This window comes from Pseudopipra pipra, chromosome 1, assembly GCF_036250125.1.
Source record: "Pseudopipra pipra isolate bDixPip1 chromosome 1, bDixPip1.hap1, whole genome shotgun sequence".
Lineage (NCBI taxonomy): Eukaryota > Metazoa > Chordata > Aves > Passeriformes > Pipridae > Pseudopipra > Pseudopipra pipra.
This window is the reverse complement of record NC_087549.1, coordinates 75,316,270-75,334,721: the sequence shown is the minus strand read 5'-3', so window position 1 is coordinate 75,334,721 and position 18,452 is coordinate 75,316,270. Positions and strand designations below refer to the sequence as shown.

At 34.8% G+C, this 18,452-nt stretch overlaps 1 protein-coding gene across 9 annotated transcripts in view; it reads left to right on the top strand.

Annotated features, from left to right (window-relative positions):
* DNAH5 (dynein axonemal heavy chain 5) overlaps positions 1–18,452 on the top strand; it is a 124,381-nt gene that overhangs the window by 31,747 nt on the left and 74,182 nt on the right. For 8 of the 9 annotated variants that reach the window (XM_064661674.1, XM_064661645.1, XM_064661655.1 and 5 more), the window contains 14 exons: positions 647–732; positions 1,509–1,830; positions 4,376–4,582; positions 6,254–6,425; positions 7,692–7,837; positions 9,931–10,087; positions 10,581–10,823; positions 11,578–11,768; positions 11,850–11,949; positions 13,261–13,397; positions 14,842–15,043; positions 16,009–16,244; positions 17,449–17,667; positions 18,260–18,322. In XM_064661674.1, the coding sequence (XP_064517744.1) occupies positions 647–732; positions 1,509–1,830; positions 4,376–4,582; positions 6,254–6,425; positions 7,692–7,837; positions 9,931–10,087; positions 10,581–10,823; positions 11,578–11,768; positions 11,850–11,949; positions 13,261–13,397; positions 14,842–15,043; positions 16,009–16,244; positions 17,449–17,667; positions 18,260–18,322 (2,481 nt within the window). The remainder of the gene's footprint in view (positions 1–646; positions 733–1,508; positions 1,831–4,375; positions 4,583–6,253; positions 6,426–7,691; positions 7,838–9,930; positions 10,088–10,580; positions 10,824–11,577; positions 11,769–11,849; positions 11,950–13,260; positions 13,398–14,841; positions 15,044–16,008; positions 16,245–17,448; positions 17,668–18,259; positions 18,323–18,452) is intronic. The other variant, XM_064661628.1, reaches the window with a different exon arrangement.

The window sequence follows — 18,452 nt, the reverse complement described above, 5'->3', positions numbered from 1 at the left end:
TATCTTTGTGTGAGTTACCACCGAACAAATTATGCAAATCTCAAAGTTTATATTTGGGAATTGAAAAATTATTCTAATGTATCTCCACTTTAAAGCTTCCTTTTATTATCTTTCAGACTAGTTTCATGGAATAGGCCATTGAGGGCCTCCAACAAAAGGATTTTTCATTAGTGTATGCTAGCAAGAGTAACATGAAAATGGGTGATTTCACTGAGTGAATGGGAGCATATTACAAATAAGTCAGATAATTAACTTCCCCAGAATTCTGAAATCACAAGCTGGTGGAAGGAAAAGGTATCTGTAGAAAAAAATATAAATTAAATGTGTGTCTTGCTTTGGCTGCCAGAGAGGTAAGCAAACATTCTTTTGAGGCCTCTCAGCATGGTGAAACATTGGGTACAAAAGCTTTTATTGGTTGCACAGCTACAGAGGGAACAAGGAAAGAAAATGCCTCAAAAACTGACTGTGTTTTGTCTAATTATTGTGGGAAGAAAGAAAGGGAAAATTAATACTTATTGAGAATAGTTTCACATAAAAATATAGCTTCTAATATATTGCATAATAAATCCTGTCAAATAATACCTGGCATATTTGATGTGTGTGCCTTATGGACTTCTCTGATGTAGAATTATTTGCTCTTCTTCAGGATCAATTAAGGATTTTCATGGACATCACCTTGGAAAATATTTTGAACACTCAGAGGGCACTGAGTATGTTGCAGAAATTTGAAAGGTACTATGTCCTGTCTAGATTGCTAAAACTCTGCCAGGCAATGAAAATGAGGATGGTGGAAAGTGAGGGGAGCAGAGCAGGAGGCATCTCCTTAAATACGAACAAAACCAACTCAACGTCTTCTCACTCAGCTCTTCAGCTCTGTTGAGGGTTGCCTTTTCAGTGGTTTGAATGAATAACAGTCATATTTTTTTGTATCAGAAAATTAGAACTGTAAGTGGACTTTGAAGTTCATCTTTCAAAATTAGCATCAGTATAGGAATACTTTGTGTCTGTTAGCATATTTGCCTTAGCTTTGTGCTTGAACAATGACATTAATTTGTTACCACAGTGCTGCTAGGAGAGAGGAAAATGCTTCTGTTAGGAAACAGTGAAATTTGTCTTGATAAATTAACATTGTTGGAAAAGCAGCCTTGCTCTTTATTCTGTCAGTTATTTTATTATAATGTGTTTAATGGAATAGACTGCTAGTGGTGAATTGGTTACAGTTTGCTGCACATAATTTCAACCCAGTGTTTGAAAACAGTGACAAAACAGAAAATGTGTAGGCTTACTTGGAAACTTTTATCATCTGGTGTAAATCTTGGTTGTTTGGAATCAAGTTGTGCCAGCATTTGTTCAAACTGAAAACTGCTGCTAAAGTGGTTATAGAGTTATGAAGTAGTTATAAAGTAGCATGCAAGGGAATCTGGAACAACTGTATTTTCCAACCATGCATTAGAAGATTTCAGAAGGGTTGAAAGAATTTTTTTCATGATTATTATTTTTCTAAGCAGATTACAAATTCCAAATCTTGGCATTGATGAAAAGTATCAGAAAATATTTCAAAACTACGGCCATGACATCGAAACAGTCTGTAAGATCTACAGCAGGCACAAGCAGGACCCTCCACTGGCCCGTAATCTGCCTCCAATAGCTGGTAAGATCTTGTGGGCACGCCATCTATTCCATAGGATCCAAGAGCCCATGGAGACTTTCCAAAGGCACCCAGCAGTTCTGCAAACACCAGATGGCAAGCGCATAATCCGCAACTACAACAAAGTAGCAAAAGTTCTTATGAAATTTGAGGTGATTTACCACAGGGAATGGCTTCAGCAGGTAAGAGAGTTGATTTTGATTAGGATATTAAAAAAAAACAAAACAAACCCAAACCCCAAAAGGTGGATTTTTTTGTTGGTAGAGTAATAACATCCTACTTTACAGACCAGATTGGATTCCCATCATTTCAGGCCTTAGTGAAATCCTGGGTTACAACAGTGTGAAGGAATGTCTGGTTAATAGCAGTCGTCAGGTGTGCTAAACTTTAGCCTTAGGATGACTCTTAAGTGACAGATGGAATAAGAAAAGGCACTTTATAAGAAAGTGTTCCTATTAAGAAATAGGGCCTGTAGCACTTGTAGCTGAATTTGGGAACAACTGAAAGACCTTCATTATAACTAAGAAGTTAGAAAGTAAAATATTTATTATGGAAATGTATAACGAACATTCAGTGGTAGACTCAGCTGTCTCTCCATCTCTGCCATGTTCTTCTGGCTCTGATACAAGATCATTGTGTGTGGGGTGAAGAGTTTTCTGACACATACTGTACCTTGATGGAACTGTCAAGCACATTTGCCTTTCATCTTTTGCAAAATGACTATAACATCCAAGGTACCTGAACTGGTGCCTTTCTTTATGAGATCTGAGTAATCAGTGATTCAGTTGTTATCTGTGCTAAAAGTAACTGTCTGGTTTTTCCAATAGCAGAATCAAATCATGCTTGGTAGCCATATAAATTTGCTAAGCCTGTTGCAACACTATACTCATTAGGTGGGAAAAAAGGTGGGATCACAATTTCAAATTTTGAAACGTACACATGTGGAAATATATGAAAAGTATATCCACTTTAACATCAATTCACTTGTCTACCAGGTACGGCAGGAAAATGTGACTATTGATCAGTACTCTTGTCTCTCGAGGAAACGAGAGTGCAGACGGGTGTGGACATGAGTGTCACAGAACACAAGGTGGAGCTCCTGCTCTACTCCTGAACAAAAGCAAAACGAGAGGGGGAGAAGTGTCCTGTAGGGAACACAAATGGAACAGAAATAGGGCGGTAGCTCCTCCTACTTTTTATTCTTCCGTACAGTGTACATAGTTAAGCGAAGTGGCACTTTCTGATATTTCCAAACATTTTTCCCTCCTTTTGTCTGTTTGTTACTGGATTACCTTGTTTATCCAGGTTTTTGTTGTTGTTATTGTTTTTTTAAATAGCATAAGATTTAAGGCCATTATTTTTGTGCTATAGCAAATGGTGTTCAACTTGGATGTATTAAAATAATACAATACCTAGAAGTGTGAAAGTTACTATAATTCTTCAGCAGTGTAAGATTCACGCCTTCAATGTACCCTTTATTTCCATTACCAATTTCTGTTACCTTAATGATGTAAATTACCTGAGGAAAAAATACATAAACAGGAGAGGAAGAGCTGATAGTGGGAATAATGGGTTTGAAGTCCAAAAAAGAGTGCAGTAAGATTTTCTGTTGAACTTTGCAGAAAAAATTGAGCTTCTATCTAAGGGAGTTGTGCTTTTTTTTCTGAGACTAGTGGGTAGAGCATGAAAACTTCACTGCCAAAACATGGTTACATGATTTCTTGAAAAATGCTGTGTAAAATGTCTTGATAATACATAATACTGCTGAAATAAGCAGTGTAGTCATCTATAGTTTAGACATTGAAAGGCAGTGCGAATTTTCTGTGTTCCATAAAAAAAAGAAAGTACACTGAAAGATATCAATGGATTTTGAAACTATTGCCTAAAACCAAGCTCCATTTCAATGTAATGTGATACATGAAATTTGAGGAGTGAATAAAGAACAATAAAATTACGTTGCCAAAAGGACAGTGGGAAGATAGGAATAGCAGCAGAGTTTTTAGTGTAGGAAAGATTTCCCTGTCTAAGGCAGGACTTCTTCCTGCTATCAGCTACATTTTTCATGTGTCATGGTCTTATGAATGCTCTCCCTTCTCACATAGAGAACAAATGGTATTCTAACATTTAAATCAGGTAGTTAAACCAATTGCATGATTAGGCTTTCCTTTTAAGGATTAAAAAAACCCAAACTATAATAAACATTAATTTTTATCTTTTAAAAGATTTGCTAAGAGGTTGGATATAATTAGGAGTGCCATTAAAATTGGAGTGTGGTTAGGTATTGGGAAACAAGCAAAACGAGAAATGGGGATAAGTTTATTCAAAAGATATATGAAGAAGTTATCAAAGAACACTTCTGTTCATTTAGAAGGTTGAGTGCAGCCTCATTGTAGAATGTGTAATAAGTTCTAAGGAGATGTGAGTTCAGATTTAAGATAGTTGAAGAAAGTCTGTAGCTCTGATTTGGTTTTGGACTGTGGAATGCAGCTTACGATATCCAAGAACAAATGAAAAAAATGTCTGTCAGATAAAGATCACTTATGTTGTTAAGCATTTGGGTACATATAGATTGTGTTAATAAGTTTTTGTTGTGGATTCATACCATATCAATCCCTATTGTCAGCAATACTGGATTTTATTATCTGCCAAAGTGATATTTACGTCCAGACCAAAGTATTTTGTTGTAGTGACTTGTCTGATCACGAATGATGACTTTGTTTCCTGCAGATTGAATTAATTAAAAGAGGACTTCAGGCAACTCTCTTGGTAAAAGCTCCAGAAACAGGAGAATTATTTGTGAATTTTGACCCTCAACTATTAACTTTAATCAGAGAAACAGATTGCATGGCTCACATGTGCCTTGAAATACCACCATTTGCAAGTATTATTCAACATCAGAGAGACTGGTATAAGAAGATTGTCAACAATTTGCACGTGGGTTTATTTTAGTTATTTTTATGTATGTGTAGCATACATTAAGATGTCTAGGTTCTATACATATGGAAGAGGAAAAATGAAGATCTCGACTATTATGCAATAAGAAAACATTGATAAATCTATTTTTTCATTTGTATGACTGTCCTGAGGGACTTTTAAAAAGAATTTCTGGCCTTCATGCTCTCTGTGAAGTCACTTCTCAGATGCATATATTTAGGGAAGCTCTGCAGAGTTTGGGAGAGAGATGAGGATGGGGAGGAAAGGGGACTTACAAGATGCTTCATGATGTTGCCTGCTTTCTAAATGATAAGCAGTTTATCTCTCATCCAATAGTGAAGTCAACATTAGACAGACTTTGTTTTGAGAGGATAGCTGGGAGGGAGGAACAGTAAAGGTAAACAGTAAAAGTGTAAAACATCCAGCAAGGAGCAGCTTTGTTCTGGCACCAGTATTTTTCACAGATGTCTGTGGGATACTATAAAAAAGAGAAGCCAAAACTTCCCTTTCTCTCATGTAAATCCTTTGGATCATTTTGTCTGCTTATAAACAGAAGGTTCTTGATGACTCTAGATGGAAATTCAAAGATAGATGTCCAGAAAACTATTACTTTAAAGGATTACTTGATTCTGAAATGAAAAAAATCATATTAAGTCATAAAGTTATTGCAAAACATGTGAAACCAGATCAGCGGGTTAAAGATGCATTAGAAAGTGAATGCTATAATAAAGTTCTGGTAAGACTGGTCTTATTAGAACTGCTGAAAAGTTCATTTAGGTGTACTTTTTTAATTGGGCTTTTTCTTTTCTGTAACACCTGTTTAGAGACTGAAATTTGCAACCTTTTTCTGTCTCATGATTTAAGCCCAATAGGAAGCCAAGCATCACACAGGTGCTCTGTTACTCCCCTCAGTGGGATGGGGGAGACAATCCGAAGGTTAAAAGAGAAAACGTGTAAATTGAGATAAAGACAATTTAATAGGGAAGGCAAAAGCTGCATGCACAAGGAAGGCAAAATAAGGAATTAATTTACTAATTCCCATTGGCAGACCGGTGTTTAACCATCTCCGGGAAACAAGGCGATATCACAGCTACTTGGAAAAGCAAACACTGTAGCTCTGAATGTCCCACTCCCTCCTTCTTTCCCCAGCTTTTATTTTTAAGCATGATGCTGTAAATATGAGATAACCCTTTAGTCAGTTGGGGTCAGCTGTCCTGACTGTGTTCCTTTCCAACTTCTGGTGTGTCCCCAGTCACCAACAGGGTAGTGTGAGAAGCAGAAAAGGCCTCAATGCTGTACAAGCACCGTTCAGCAATAGCCAAAACATCAGTGTGTTATCAACACTGTTTTGGTAACAAATGTAAAACATGGCATCATGTGAGCCACTGTGAAAGAAATTAACTCCATCTCAACCAAAACCAGTGCAATCAATCTACAAAGATTGATTTTTATGTGAAGTAATACTTGCATTAATGTAAAGAGCAACAAAGAGTAAACTTCTGCCAAAAAATTATGAAAACCTTTCCTAAACAACTAATTATTGTTTCCTAAGAATTTCAGTAACGTACATCCTGGTGAACTGTCTTAGTTTAAGCTCTCACAAATATGTGCACGTGAAAAGATTCAAAACAGTGTATATTAACTAATGTTTTTATTCTCTGTTTATTTCAGGTGATGCTGGCAGAATACAAAAGAATTAAACTGAAAATACAACACCCTATTGAACAACTGATGGTTCCTCGATTAGCAAATATAGATGATGCTATCCAGCCAGGTCTAATGTTACTGACATGGACATCCTTGAATATTGAGAAATACATTAATACAGTTTTTTACAAGCTAGGTAGGTCATTTTAACCTCTCCTGTACTGCAGGAAACCTCTGTTTTATAACACCATCTTCTTCTTGTCTCACGTTTGTCAAATTTTTACCAACATGGATGGGATGGCAGTTAGGATTATACAAAGCATAAAGTAGTGTGCAAAAGGTTCTTTGTATTCTGAATTCAAGGAATTATAGCTACTTTTTAAAAGAGCTCCTGGATTTCAGACTTTTCCTAGTCTCACCTTTTTGTTCTATAATGTTCAATAATATAATATATTGTTCTATAATGTTCTATAATGTACAAAACAATTTCTCACAGAATAATACCTCAACTCAGTTGGCACTGTCATTGCTCAACAGCATTTCATATTAATCTTTTGGTTTTTTAACATCTTTAAAAAGATGTTTTTATCTTTAAAACTAATGTACACTTGGACAGCAGCTTTAGGAAACAGGTAAACTTGTAGTCTTTTCGAAAGATTTATCACAGGTTTGCACTGAGATGTGTATTGTTGCTTAAGATACCATATTCCTTTTGTTTCAGCTTAATTACTAGATCAAACAGATTTTGTTTTTTGAAATTACATAAGCAATTAGAGCAGAAATTTTCTTTAGTTGAAATGGCAAATTAAAATGCATTTTGGATGCTAACCTGACATTATGCTCAATTTAATTTTGAATAATACAAGTAGTTTGAGTCTCGAACAGGGACCTTTCTGCTATTTCAATTTCAGCATTGAGAGCATATTGCTATTAAACTGTGAAAATTCTAGTGATTGCTTTTTGTTAACTATTATTTGGCTTCTAATGTTTGTTTGAAGCATAGAGATTTTACTTGCCAAAAGTTTCTGTTACTAGTAGGTTCTCCAGGTGATAACTAGTTCAAGCTATAGGACAAGATGAAATATTTTTAGCCCTCAATTAAATGTATTTGTACTTGAAATACATATACTTTAAAATTATTCATATATATTTGTATAATAAAATAATTACATGTATATTAAATAATATATAATGATATATTATATTTATATACTATTATAGTTATCTTTAGCATATAGATAGCATATGCTAGTTAAGCATATGTTATGCAAAAAGACAATTATGATTTCTGTAGTGAAGCTCGCCATAAAAGTTTAGATGTTTGAAGTAAACTGGTTAAGGTGTAGAATTCGTATAGAATTGAGTATGGTAGTTTATTGAAGTAAAAATTTAAACAGGACTCTAGAAAGACTATTTTTTCAAACTTTTAAGCTTGCCTTGAATCTTCTGTTTACTTCAAAAGCTGGGCTGGAGTTATTGCTTGATCGAGTGAATGACTTGGTTGAATTTCGTATTGATGCTGTCCTTCAAGAAATGAATAGAGTGCCACTCTGTAAGTTACCAGAAGAGGAACCACTGAGCTGTGAGGAATTTCTCCAAAAGACTAAGGTTATTAGAAAAAAATTTCATAAGGAAGAGTTTAATGACTTTGAATTATGATATGAGATAAAAAATGTTGAATGCAGAATTAATGAAGTGTGCATGGGATATGCATAGAAATCCCTGCTTGCTTGGCTGGGACCTTAAAAAGGAACAAAAGTACCAAATGCAAAGAGGTCTGAGCTGAGATGTTCTTTTCCGAACTTCTTAATGTCAAGCCAACTCCTGTATGATGTTTCTTTTATGCTTTGATATCATTAGAATGTTTTACCTCTGTGACAGTATCTTTTTTTTTCATTGTTCCTTGTTAGTGCCTTTAAATAAGGCACTGATGCCTGAAGAGAGTACATACTATGGAAATGATTGTGTCCTGAGTATCTTTGTTAATCTCAAGCTATCCCGAGTTGGTAATACTGTGTGTAAAATATATGCAGAAGTATCTGGGTGAAGGGGTTCTGTGAAGAGCCCCTTCCTGCACCCCATCAAAATACTTTTATGTTGAGGAAAATTAGCAGTAAGCATGTAAATTGTTAGTTAGAAAGTTGATTAAGGTCATAATAAAATTGAATGTCAGAATTATTTCATGAGGCAATAGTGTGATATTCTGGCATTTTAGGGTATAATGTCCAATGTGTTTTCTCCTGAAATAAACTTCGTTTTAAAAAGGATTTTAGAAAGTCATGTAGGTAAACCCCATCCCTTGTCTCTTATAGCACTAAATACTACAAATGAAAGTTTTGCTTTTCTTAGTGTATTTAATGATTTGGTCTTTTCTCTTTTGGCCCCTGTAACAGTTCACCTTGTTGTTAAATACAAAGTAAAATTTTAGATAATATCATATGGAATTAATGGTTGGTTGTAAACCTTGTAATCCATGGTTGTTTATGTTGATCCTGCTGCTCCTGTTTGGGCAGCTACTAAAATGTATATTCACTAGAGTAAAAACATGTGACAGTGAGCACAAAAACTTCTTTGCACTCTATGATAGCTTGAAAACTTGAACTGCTACATGGCAATTACACCACCACAACAGCCAACTGATTTGAGTTAGCAGAGTAAGTGGTATATGAACCCCAGGTACAGGTACAATGAAAACATTAACAACGTTTTTCAGCTTATTGTAGTTTTTAATTAGAAGGGACTAGAAATAAGTTCTATCACCTAAGATGTGTCTTTAATTTTCTAAAGAAATTACTGCAACAAAAATAGTTATCCAGTGGAAAAATTCCAGACTACTTTGTTTAGCACTTGCTGTGATATTGCAAATCAGATCTGCTTTCTCTCTCGGCTAGACAGAATCATAATAAGAAGGCCAAAGATTGTGTCATAAACTTTGGAAATGACTGAAACTTGTAAATGGCTCAATTTTTCCAATTAGTGATTTTTAATTAAACAAAGGTAGCCAGGTTTGATTAAGCTGAAAGAAATATAAGATAACAAAGAAGAAAAAAATTAAATGGCCATTATAGTTAAAAATTATAGTTAGCTGAAGCATACTTGATCAATTTTTACCATAAATATTAAAGAAAAAAGATGCACAATACTTCAATAGATTTCTGAATTTTATTAAATCTCATTCTTTGATTCCTTCTCTCTCCAGTTAGTAATTTTTTTGATTTTTTCTAGTATTAAATACAGCTTTTATAGGTTTTATCTCCTATCTAGATGTAAATGGGAGCTGTGATTGGCTAATACTCATTATGGTACAGCCAATCAATGTAAAATAGCAATGATTAAAAGAAATGTTAAATCTTCCATGTCTACACTGGAAAGTTAAGAAAATTAAGAAACACTTTTGGGAGCCTTTTAGTGGAACTAGGCTTTATAAACATTGATTCATGATATTAACTGTGGATGAATGATGTGATTTAGGGAAAAAGCCAAAGCAATTTTGAAAGACAATTATGATGTTTTGTTTGGCACATCACAGAATCCAACACTAAATAGTTTGGAACAAATCAATTTAAAAATAATGTTGTCTATTGATCTGGTTTTTCACAAATCCTAGGCTTTGACATGTGTTAATAAAGGCTTCTATGACTGTGAAATTGACATAAGAACTGTGAAGATAAGAGCATATCTTTGTTTTGCTTTGATAACAGGAGCTCTGTGTAAAAGGTTCTCAGTCTCTACATTTAAAAAGCTCGCTGGTGGAAGCTGCTGCTAATGATTTGATTGACATGTTACTTGACACCGAGATCAGTAAAGAAGATGAGAGGTCAGTTGTACCTAGTGGTGAAAAAAAGCTCAAAAATACAGGTAAGAAGATTATATTGAAGATGGGTGCTTGTGTTTCTTTTTCATGATGACAGTGTGTGAAGGGGGATATTGTAGCTTAGCTGACTGAAGTCCTGAAGAGTATCTAATGTCTAAAGACTTTTCTTTGAATTTGCCTGGGAAACGCATCACTTAACAATCATTTATTATCTGCAAAATAGGTTAATATTATTAATCTAACTTGCATGTTGAAATGTTAATGCCATAGGAGCAGCTATTTACAGGCCTTGGTTAATTGCTGCACTTCCTAGAGAGAGAGTATAAGAAATAGTGTCTGAATTTTAGTGAGTCATGCCAGTTTCTACTGAGTAGAGAAGGTGGATAGAAGTAAAAGGACTGTTACATTCAGGTACAGATTACAAATGCATCATTCTGCACTTTTTAAAAATAATTTTGGACCCCTGTGGAGGCGGTGCTATATTGTGTTTTCAAGTCCCTTAAGTCAATTTAACTAACTAGATTTATGATGTTTTAGCAACAGAAGAGGAAAGAAGATCAAAAAGCTTGAATTTCTCCCAAAATTCCAGTGAGATATGGGCTGACCTGTCTCCTACAGCCAAGAGGAAGAAAATGGATTTAGAAAAGTTAGAGGAAGAAGCCAATGAACTGCTTTCTTACTTCAATAATCGTAATATTGATGCCCTTTTGAAAGTAACTCGAAACACTCTGGAGACCCTACGCAAGCGCATCCATGCATCTTCCACAATCAACTTCCTAGGTGTCCATATTACAGTACATTGCTTTTCTAGGCTATAAAAAGAAAAATGTAAATTTAATATCTCATAGTTGTATAAAAAGAGTCATGAGTGTAAAAGAGGGTAAAAGAAAGGGAGTTTCGTTAAGCTTTTTTGTTAAATTGCTATCATTGTATATTTCTCAAAAAATTTTTCTTTTCCTGTGGCAGTAGGAACATGTCATTACAATGCTCTGACTGTACTGTTCTTAGTCAATGCTCTTAGCACTAACTGTACTGTTCTGAAGCTGCATATTTTATTTGGAGCTGGACTTGATAAGTGTTTGATCTTGGCTTTACATAAAACTGTATTAAAAAAAACAATAGAGAAGGAGGTGTGTTCTCTTTCTCTTATTAATTACCTTCTGATATTTCTATATACAGTGATGGAACACTTTTGAAGTGTTTTATTGTTACATTCCTTTAAGAAACAAAACTAAAGGCAATTGTGTTTGGTTTCTATAGCATATAAGACATACAGTATTATGAGGTTCTAAGGAGGTTTTGTGTCCAATGTAATATTCTAACTGGGATTACAAGCCAGATAACAGAATTGTCTGCTAAACAGAGTTTAACTGCAAAGAACGAGTTGAAGAGGAGCTTCATGGAGATAAATAGATTTGCACTTGGGTTTTTTTTGCTGCTGTAGAGTTTAGCAATACATCTTATAAGTTGAAAAAAAATACGAACAACCTTTTTTGTTTTGTTTTTTTTTCTTCTGTTTTTATCTTGCATTTAGAAAATCACAGTGCTTCTAAGCAGAAAAAAGGTGCTCGTCCTATGATTAGGACTAATATTAACTTATCTATCCCTAATATCATCATGACACCCTCTTTGGATGAGGTACAGCAGATGCTTAATAAAGCTGTAAATAGTATTGTGAAAGTAATGAAAGGAGTTGGGCAGTGGAGTAAGGAGAGAAGATCCAAGGTTTGTGTCTTTAACAGCCTTACTTAAAACTAATGTTTCAAAACTACTGCAAATAGAAAATAAATATTATTTCTTCCTCAGAAGAAAATGTTAGAGAGAAAAGTTGCTGTGTTGCGGTGTGAGAGCAGAGACAGCGATTCTGATGATGGAATGATAGAGACTGGAAAAAAAAACATCCATGGTAATGATAAACTCTGACATTATTAAATTTGAATGTTAGGTAAATGTGATTTATAGAGAATGTGTTGAAGGATAGTAATTACAAAATACATCAAAATCTTCATAGATTTTAAACTACCTCAGAGAAGATATCTCTTCGTGATTAGAAACCAGGTTTGCCACTTGTCCTTGTGTGGCTTTGAGTAAAGGGATTTTTTTGTGCTTCTTGGAGAGTTGTACTGCTTTGGGTTCTACCTGCAGCAGGTGGAAGGGTGTTAGGGTGCCAACGTGGGCAGCATAGAAAACACTTGTAGTCCCTATTGCTACACAAAAGATATTTCATCATTTGCCAGTGTGGTTTGTAACTTGGCATGTTCAAATGGCATCTTAAAACTTTTGTTGAAATTCCTTTAAGAAGGGTAAGTTGAACTTACACAAAACCTGGTATTGAATAGAAATATCTGTATGAATTGCAGCACTGGCAGAGAGAGGCTTTTGTAGAGGATTGAACAGACTAGAATTTCTGAAAGGATTTTATCTTAATCTGTCTTATGATCAGATGTTGAATTAAGTTATTGAAGACATTAGTTCAGGGAAATTTAAGATGGTATCTTTGGTTGCTGGTTTTTCTTTCTCTGAAATGGTTTAAAATCAACCCAAATTAATTGTTCTACATTGTACTTGAGGTACTTAAAAATACATTTGAGTCTTCTAAAGTTAGCACTCTTATACACTTAAAAAGTAGGACAGTAATACTTGAACTGGTTAAGAAATTAAATTAGTCTTTCAAAACTCAGACTAAGAATTTCTCTTGCATGAGATGAAATAAGAAATGATGGTAAACTCAAACTTGTTGATATTTGCTAACTGATGGACCTTCCTTTTATCTTTCTTTCTGGGGACTGGCTACAATCATCTTCTCAGAGTTAATGTTAATTTGTATTTCAAATTGTCAGTTGTGGGATATTTCAGAAAATAAAAAATACTTATGGATTTGCTCAATGCAAATCTTGCTGAAGTATACAGGATAAACCTTGTGGAGGCATGAGAGAAAAGGAAAGATTGTGTTTGAAAGATTGGAGTGGAATTTGTTCCATATTTGACAGGGTACCTAGATGAAGCAATTTGTCTAAAATGGAGAGGTTTATGAATTTGTGGCAATTAAATGCGGCTTCCTAGACTTCTAGTTGCCTTTTTGATTAATAAGAACACCTAACTTTAAAATGCATGTTTATTGAAAAATATGTCATTAGTTTTTGTCTATAGGAATTTACTTGGTCTAAACAGTATGTCTGTCTTAACACTGCTTTTGTATTGGAATCTGCTTTTATAGATAGTGTATCAGATGCAGCATCATTGAGTTCATCTGATCCAGTACAAAGCCAAAACTACTTCAAGAGTGTTTCAGAGAACAAAGAAATTATTAAATTAGTATCTTTACTCAGCAGTGCTATCAATTCTACAAAAAGGGTAAGACAATTGAGATGTTAATTTAATATGACTATCCAAGGGGTAATAATGTATTACTTTTAATTACTTTTACCTTGGGCAATAAGGGTGGGCATTTAAAGCTGTGATGAAACACAGTAATGAAAAAGTGTAGTATGGTGGATGGAAAATGTGGCTGAAAATTTGCAAATACACTTTAAAGGTGTAACATGCATTAAGTTTACTCTGTTCCAAAATTTAGGAGGTTTTGAATATTATATAAATTGAAACATCATAAAAAAAATCTAGGCATAGTTGTGTTGTGTGCATTTAATATACAACTGATAATAATACAAGTGTGTTAAATACAGTTTTGTTCACATAGAAATTCTAATGAAGCCAGCAAGATTTCTGACCCATTATGAAGAGCTTGTGGAGGTTTTTGGAAGAAAACTGGCTTTCAGCTTGACATTTGTAAAGTGCAGCATAGGGTTTGCTAGTGGAAGTTAGGATTTAGGTTAATGGATATTCATCATTTATATGACCTGTTCCTATTCTGTGCAATCCTTAGTAAACTGTAGGTATTGAACTGATATTTCTTTAGGGAACTCTGCATCAGCTTCTTGTGGGGCTGGTGCAACCTTTCAAGAGTCTTGCCAGGTGAAAATTTTTGACTCAAGCCATTGTGACTTCAGTGGTACTAAGCATAACTACCACAATGACATAGAGGCTTGTGCTGAAGACTAAGGTGATGTTGATAATGGTGGATAGTTATCTTGGTATTTTGATACTCAATATTTTGTAATTCGAAACTTTTATCAGTTAATCAGGTTTAAATACCTGAAAGCACTCTATTTATGATAAGTCATAATGTGAATTGTCTCTTGTAGCAGTCATCTCTCATTTACTTGTTTAATTAGCTGCAGTGATGATGATTTACCTTTTTCTGACATTTTTCTGAACTTCTGAAAACTAGAAAAATAATTCTCTTGCACATCCTTAAATGATATTCAAGTCAAAGAGACATGAATGGAGTGTAGAAATTAATGTTAAAAAATTTGTCTCATAACTTCATTATTTGAGAATGAATTGTTCTTGTTATGTTGGGCCCTGGAGCTCAGGTTACAGTTGCTAGTCCAATAAGTGGTAGGGAAGGACAAGTGTACTGTATCCTAGTCTTAAAGGAGTGTTTTACTTCACATTGATTTCTAAGATTTTATTGACTGAAGGATCATTTAATTGGAAAAATGCTTAAACTGATCTGACAAGTTGAATGTGATCAGCATACAGTTCCTGGCATGACTTGGGATCCCTAATGGAACTTAGTTTAGCATAACTTTACCAGCAGCCTTCTGTTTAGTGAGGTGATTCAACCTGCTCCACTATGGAGTTCTTAATGTATTCTAATGAGCAGCTGCTAAGAAATTATATATATCCTATACATGTGATGATGCAAATCTTTCTTTGAACTTCTAATGTCTTTCAGGAGGTTCTTACAGCTTTGGAGAGTTTTAGTTGTTACCACCATATATGGCAGAGGGACAAGGAGGAAACCATTGATAAATTAATGATGGGAAACCCATTACTCTCTGAATTTGAATCCGAAATTCTGCATTTCCAAGACTTGGAGCTAAAAATCAATTCAGAGCCAGAGTACATATGTGTGGGAGCTATTGCAATGTACACAGGTAGAGTTCCACTTTTCAATTCCGTCTGGAGACATATACTTTCTGACTTCAGTAGAAAGGAGAGATGAAGCTTAGTTTTGGATGGATGAACTAGGTTAAAATGGGAGGGAGAAAGAGAGAGAAGGGCTGTTTGCTGTTTTGGCTATAAATGCATGCAAACAAAACACTAACTCAGGGATATCTGTGAGACTTAGCTGGAGTGTCTTCCCGCAGCTGGATACTTCTGCTCACTTTATGGGGTGGATAGTAGATGTTTGCCTGTCCTTCTGTCACTGATTCCCAGGGGTATATATTTGATGGGACTAAGATAATAAGTTTATCTTGTTTTTCTCCTTGCCTGGCTGCATGCAATAAGACATCTGAACCCCCTTCTATTTAGCAGTTACTTGGTTCCACTGATGCTACAGATAAAACTTAAAAAAGCAAAGTGATTGATGGACCATTTGGTTTCATTAAATATCAGATCAAACTTGTTTCTTCAGCTTCCATAATCAAGCTCTTACTTTTTCCCACACTTTATTTTTTTAAGATTAATTTTTTAAAAGATTTTAGACTTAGACGAGAATATTAATCAATTTGTTAGTGATGTATAGAACAGAAATTTGTGTAATGACATATGAACAAGATGACGAGTGTGGAGTCCAGCCTCATCTTTCCAGTAGGTACATCCTAAAAAACATCTACAATATCTAGTATCTCTTCATCATTCAATGTTTTTAGCTGATCTTTCCAGTAGAAAAGATGACAAATTCTGAGAGGATTAGGAGGAAAGTAATCCTGAATTGCAAGCAATCTTATCAACCACTCAGAAGTGTCCATGTTATTTCATCTTCTCTGTACATGAATGATTAGACTTAAAAAATGGAACTGGCACCAAAGAGAATACACATTGCAAAAAAGATTAAAAGTGCATCTTAAAAAATATCTACAATATCTAATATCTATTAATTGTTCAATATTTTTAGCTGATCTGAAGCTAGCACTGAGATCAGAAACCAAAGCCTGGATGACTTTGTTGGGGTATCATTGTAATAAGAAGTACCGAACCGAGATGGAAGCAATTTTGACTTTTATAGAGGAAACTGGCAAGAAATTAAATCGCAGCATCACGGACCTGGATGATATCAGAATAGCCATGTCAGCTTTAAAAGAGATCAGAGAACTACAGATCTCCATAGACTCTCGAGTTGGGCCCATTGAGGTAGCTAGTGGGAATGTTGCATGTATGGGTACTGTTTCAACAGAGCAGTTTATTTTCTGGGTGAAAGCTTAACAGAGCACTTTGAAAATGTATGGTTTAATATGTGTTGAATGTTGGATGAAGACTTATTGTGCTCCTGTAAATCTTTTTGTGTAAATTTTTTATTTGAACAAATGTTAATTTGCTGAGGTGAGCGGTGGTTCGGGGAGCAGTGCAGAAACTGAATGATGTAGGTAAGAGGAAGATGAGAATACAGATATTTAACGCAAGAAAGCTTTTCATGCTTTTTAGAAGAAGTCTGTGTATGAAAAGGAATGAGTTTCATAATTTATTTTTTTTTTAGCTTAGCCTACAGAGAAGGAAAATCTGAATGCTAGGAAAACTATACGAGAAGGTGCAAGAGTGATTGCTTGAGTCAGCTGTATCATAGGTTGAAATAAACATAAGCAACTGACTTCCTTAAAGAAGTTAAAATGATAGAATACATTTATCGAACATCTGACAAATGGCAAAATTAAAACCAGATGGTAACTGTTTCTCTGCATTCCTGACCAGAGTATGTATTTAAGAAGGCTGTAGTGTGGCAAGATGCACCACTGATTAGTTGTTCAGTAGAATTCTTTTTTCCTACAACGTGTTCATGATTCCTGATTGCCCATAATTTTATTGTAAGCTTCCAGTTCTGCCATCAGGAGCTCAAGTCCCTAGGCACAAGAAGCCATACTACAGGTTTTTGAAAGGGAGATTGATGTATTTTCCATATAGTGGCATGGTGGACAGATAGTTATATTTCTGTTGTTGCAATTTAACTGCAGTTTGATCAAACTGGAAAACATAAATGGAAATAATTCCACTTCATACAAAATTTTTCAAATGAAACTGTTATGCCACAGGTTCATTGCTACCCTACCCTGTGCTAATTTACAGTAAGTGAATTTCAATTGTATTTTTGTGAAACTTGACTAAGGGTTTTAGTATGTGGAGTGTTCATATGTTGCTGGAAACCAATGTTGTGAGATAATAAAATTCTGATGTTTCTTCCAGTTTGGTATTAGTTTACCAGAGTGTGATAATGGATATGCAAAAAAAGAACAGATTTTCTAACAGATCATTCTTCATTCTTAAAAATTTAAAATGTTAGCATACATATATGTATATCAAGTTAACTTATCATTTTATGTATCTTGATCCAACCTTCTGACAGGAATCCTATGCTATGTTGAACAAATATGATCTACTTGTTGCCAAGGAAGAGACAGAAAAGGTGGACACTTTGCACTACACTTGGGAAAAGCTGCTAATCCGTGCAAACGAAGTGCAGAATGAGCTCGTTGCTTTGCAGCCAAACTTCAGAGGAGAGCTTATTAGTGCTGTGAAGACTTTTACTGAAGACTGTGCGCAGTTCTATTCAGATTATGATCAGGCAAGTATTTGTATTTTATTGTATTAGAGGAGTTTTTGAGGAACAGTGGGAGCATGGAAAGATTTTGGATTTGACTGATGGGATGGGCCTCTACTGTTGAATATGTTTATTCTTGCTAATATGGTAATTGAGTTTCAGTGCAGGGCAGGCTTTGGTTATTGTTTTGTATGTGACTGAAGTATGTAATGCTGATAATCACTTCTTAGAGATTAAGAATGGATATATTTTAGGTTTATGATAAACAGCCAGTTAGCATGAGCAAATGTGAAAACTGGAAGTAATGAGAAATTATGTTAGAATGTGAGAAGTGTTTTCTGATGCTAGATATAAGTACAAAATATAAATGAATGAAGCTGAACTAGTCTTGTATCATCTTTTAAGTAATGCTAGAAAAGGGAACTATGATTGCCCAGCTTTTACACTATAATGACAATTTCTACATTAGAAAGGCAATTGTGTTCTTTGGTTTTTTTGATTTGTTTGTTTGTTTGTTTTTTAATTGTTTTTAGAGCAAGTGCTTGTTCTAGTAGGAAACTGTGATCTCTTGGTTCAGTTGTTATCTGATGCAAGGCGGGAATCTTTTTTTTCTTAGAATGGGCCATTGGTCGTTGGTTTAAAGCCTCGGGAAGCCAGTGACAGGCTTACTATGTTTCAGGTATTGTTAATTCTAAGACATAACTTATTACAAGTAAACTAACATCTAAAGGGTCTGAGAATGAATCAGAGTAGTTGAACTAATTGTCATTGATACATAGGGTTACTGATTTGGCAAAGTCTGTTTTAAC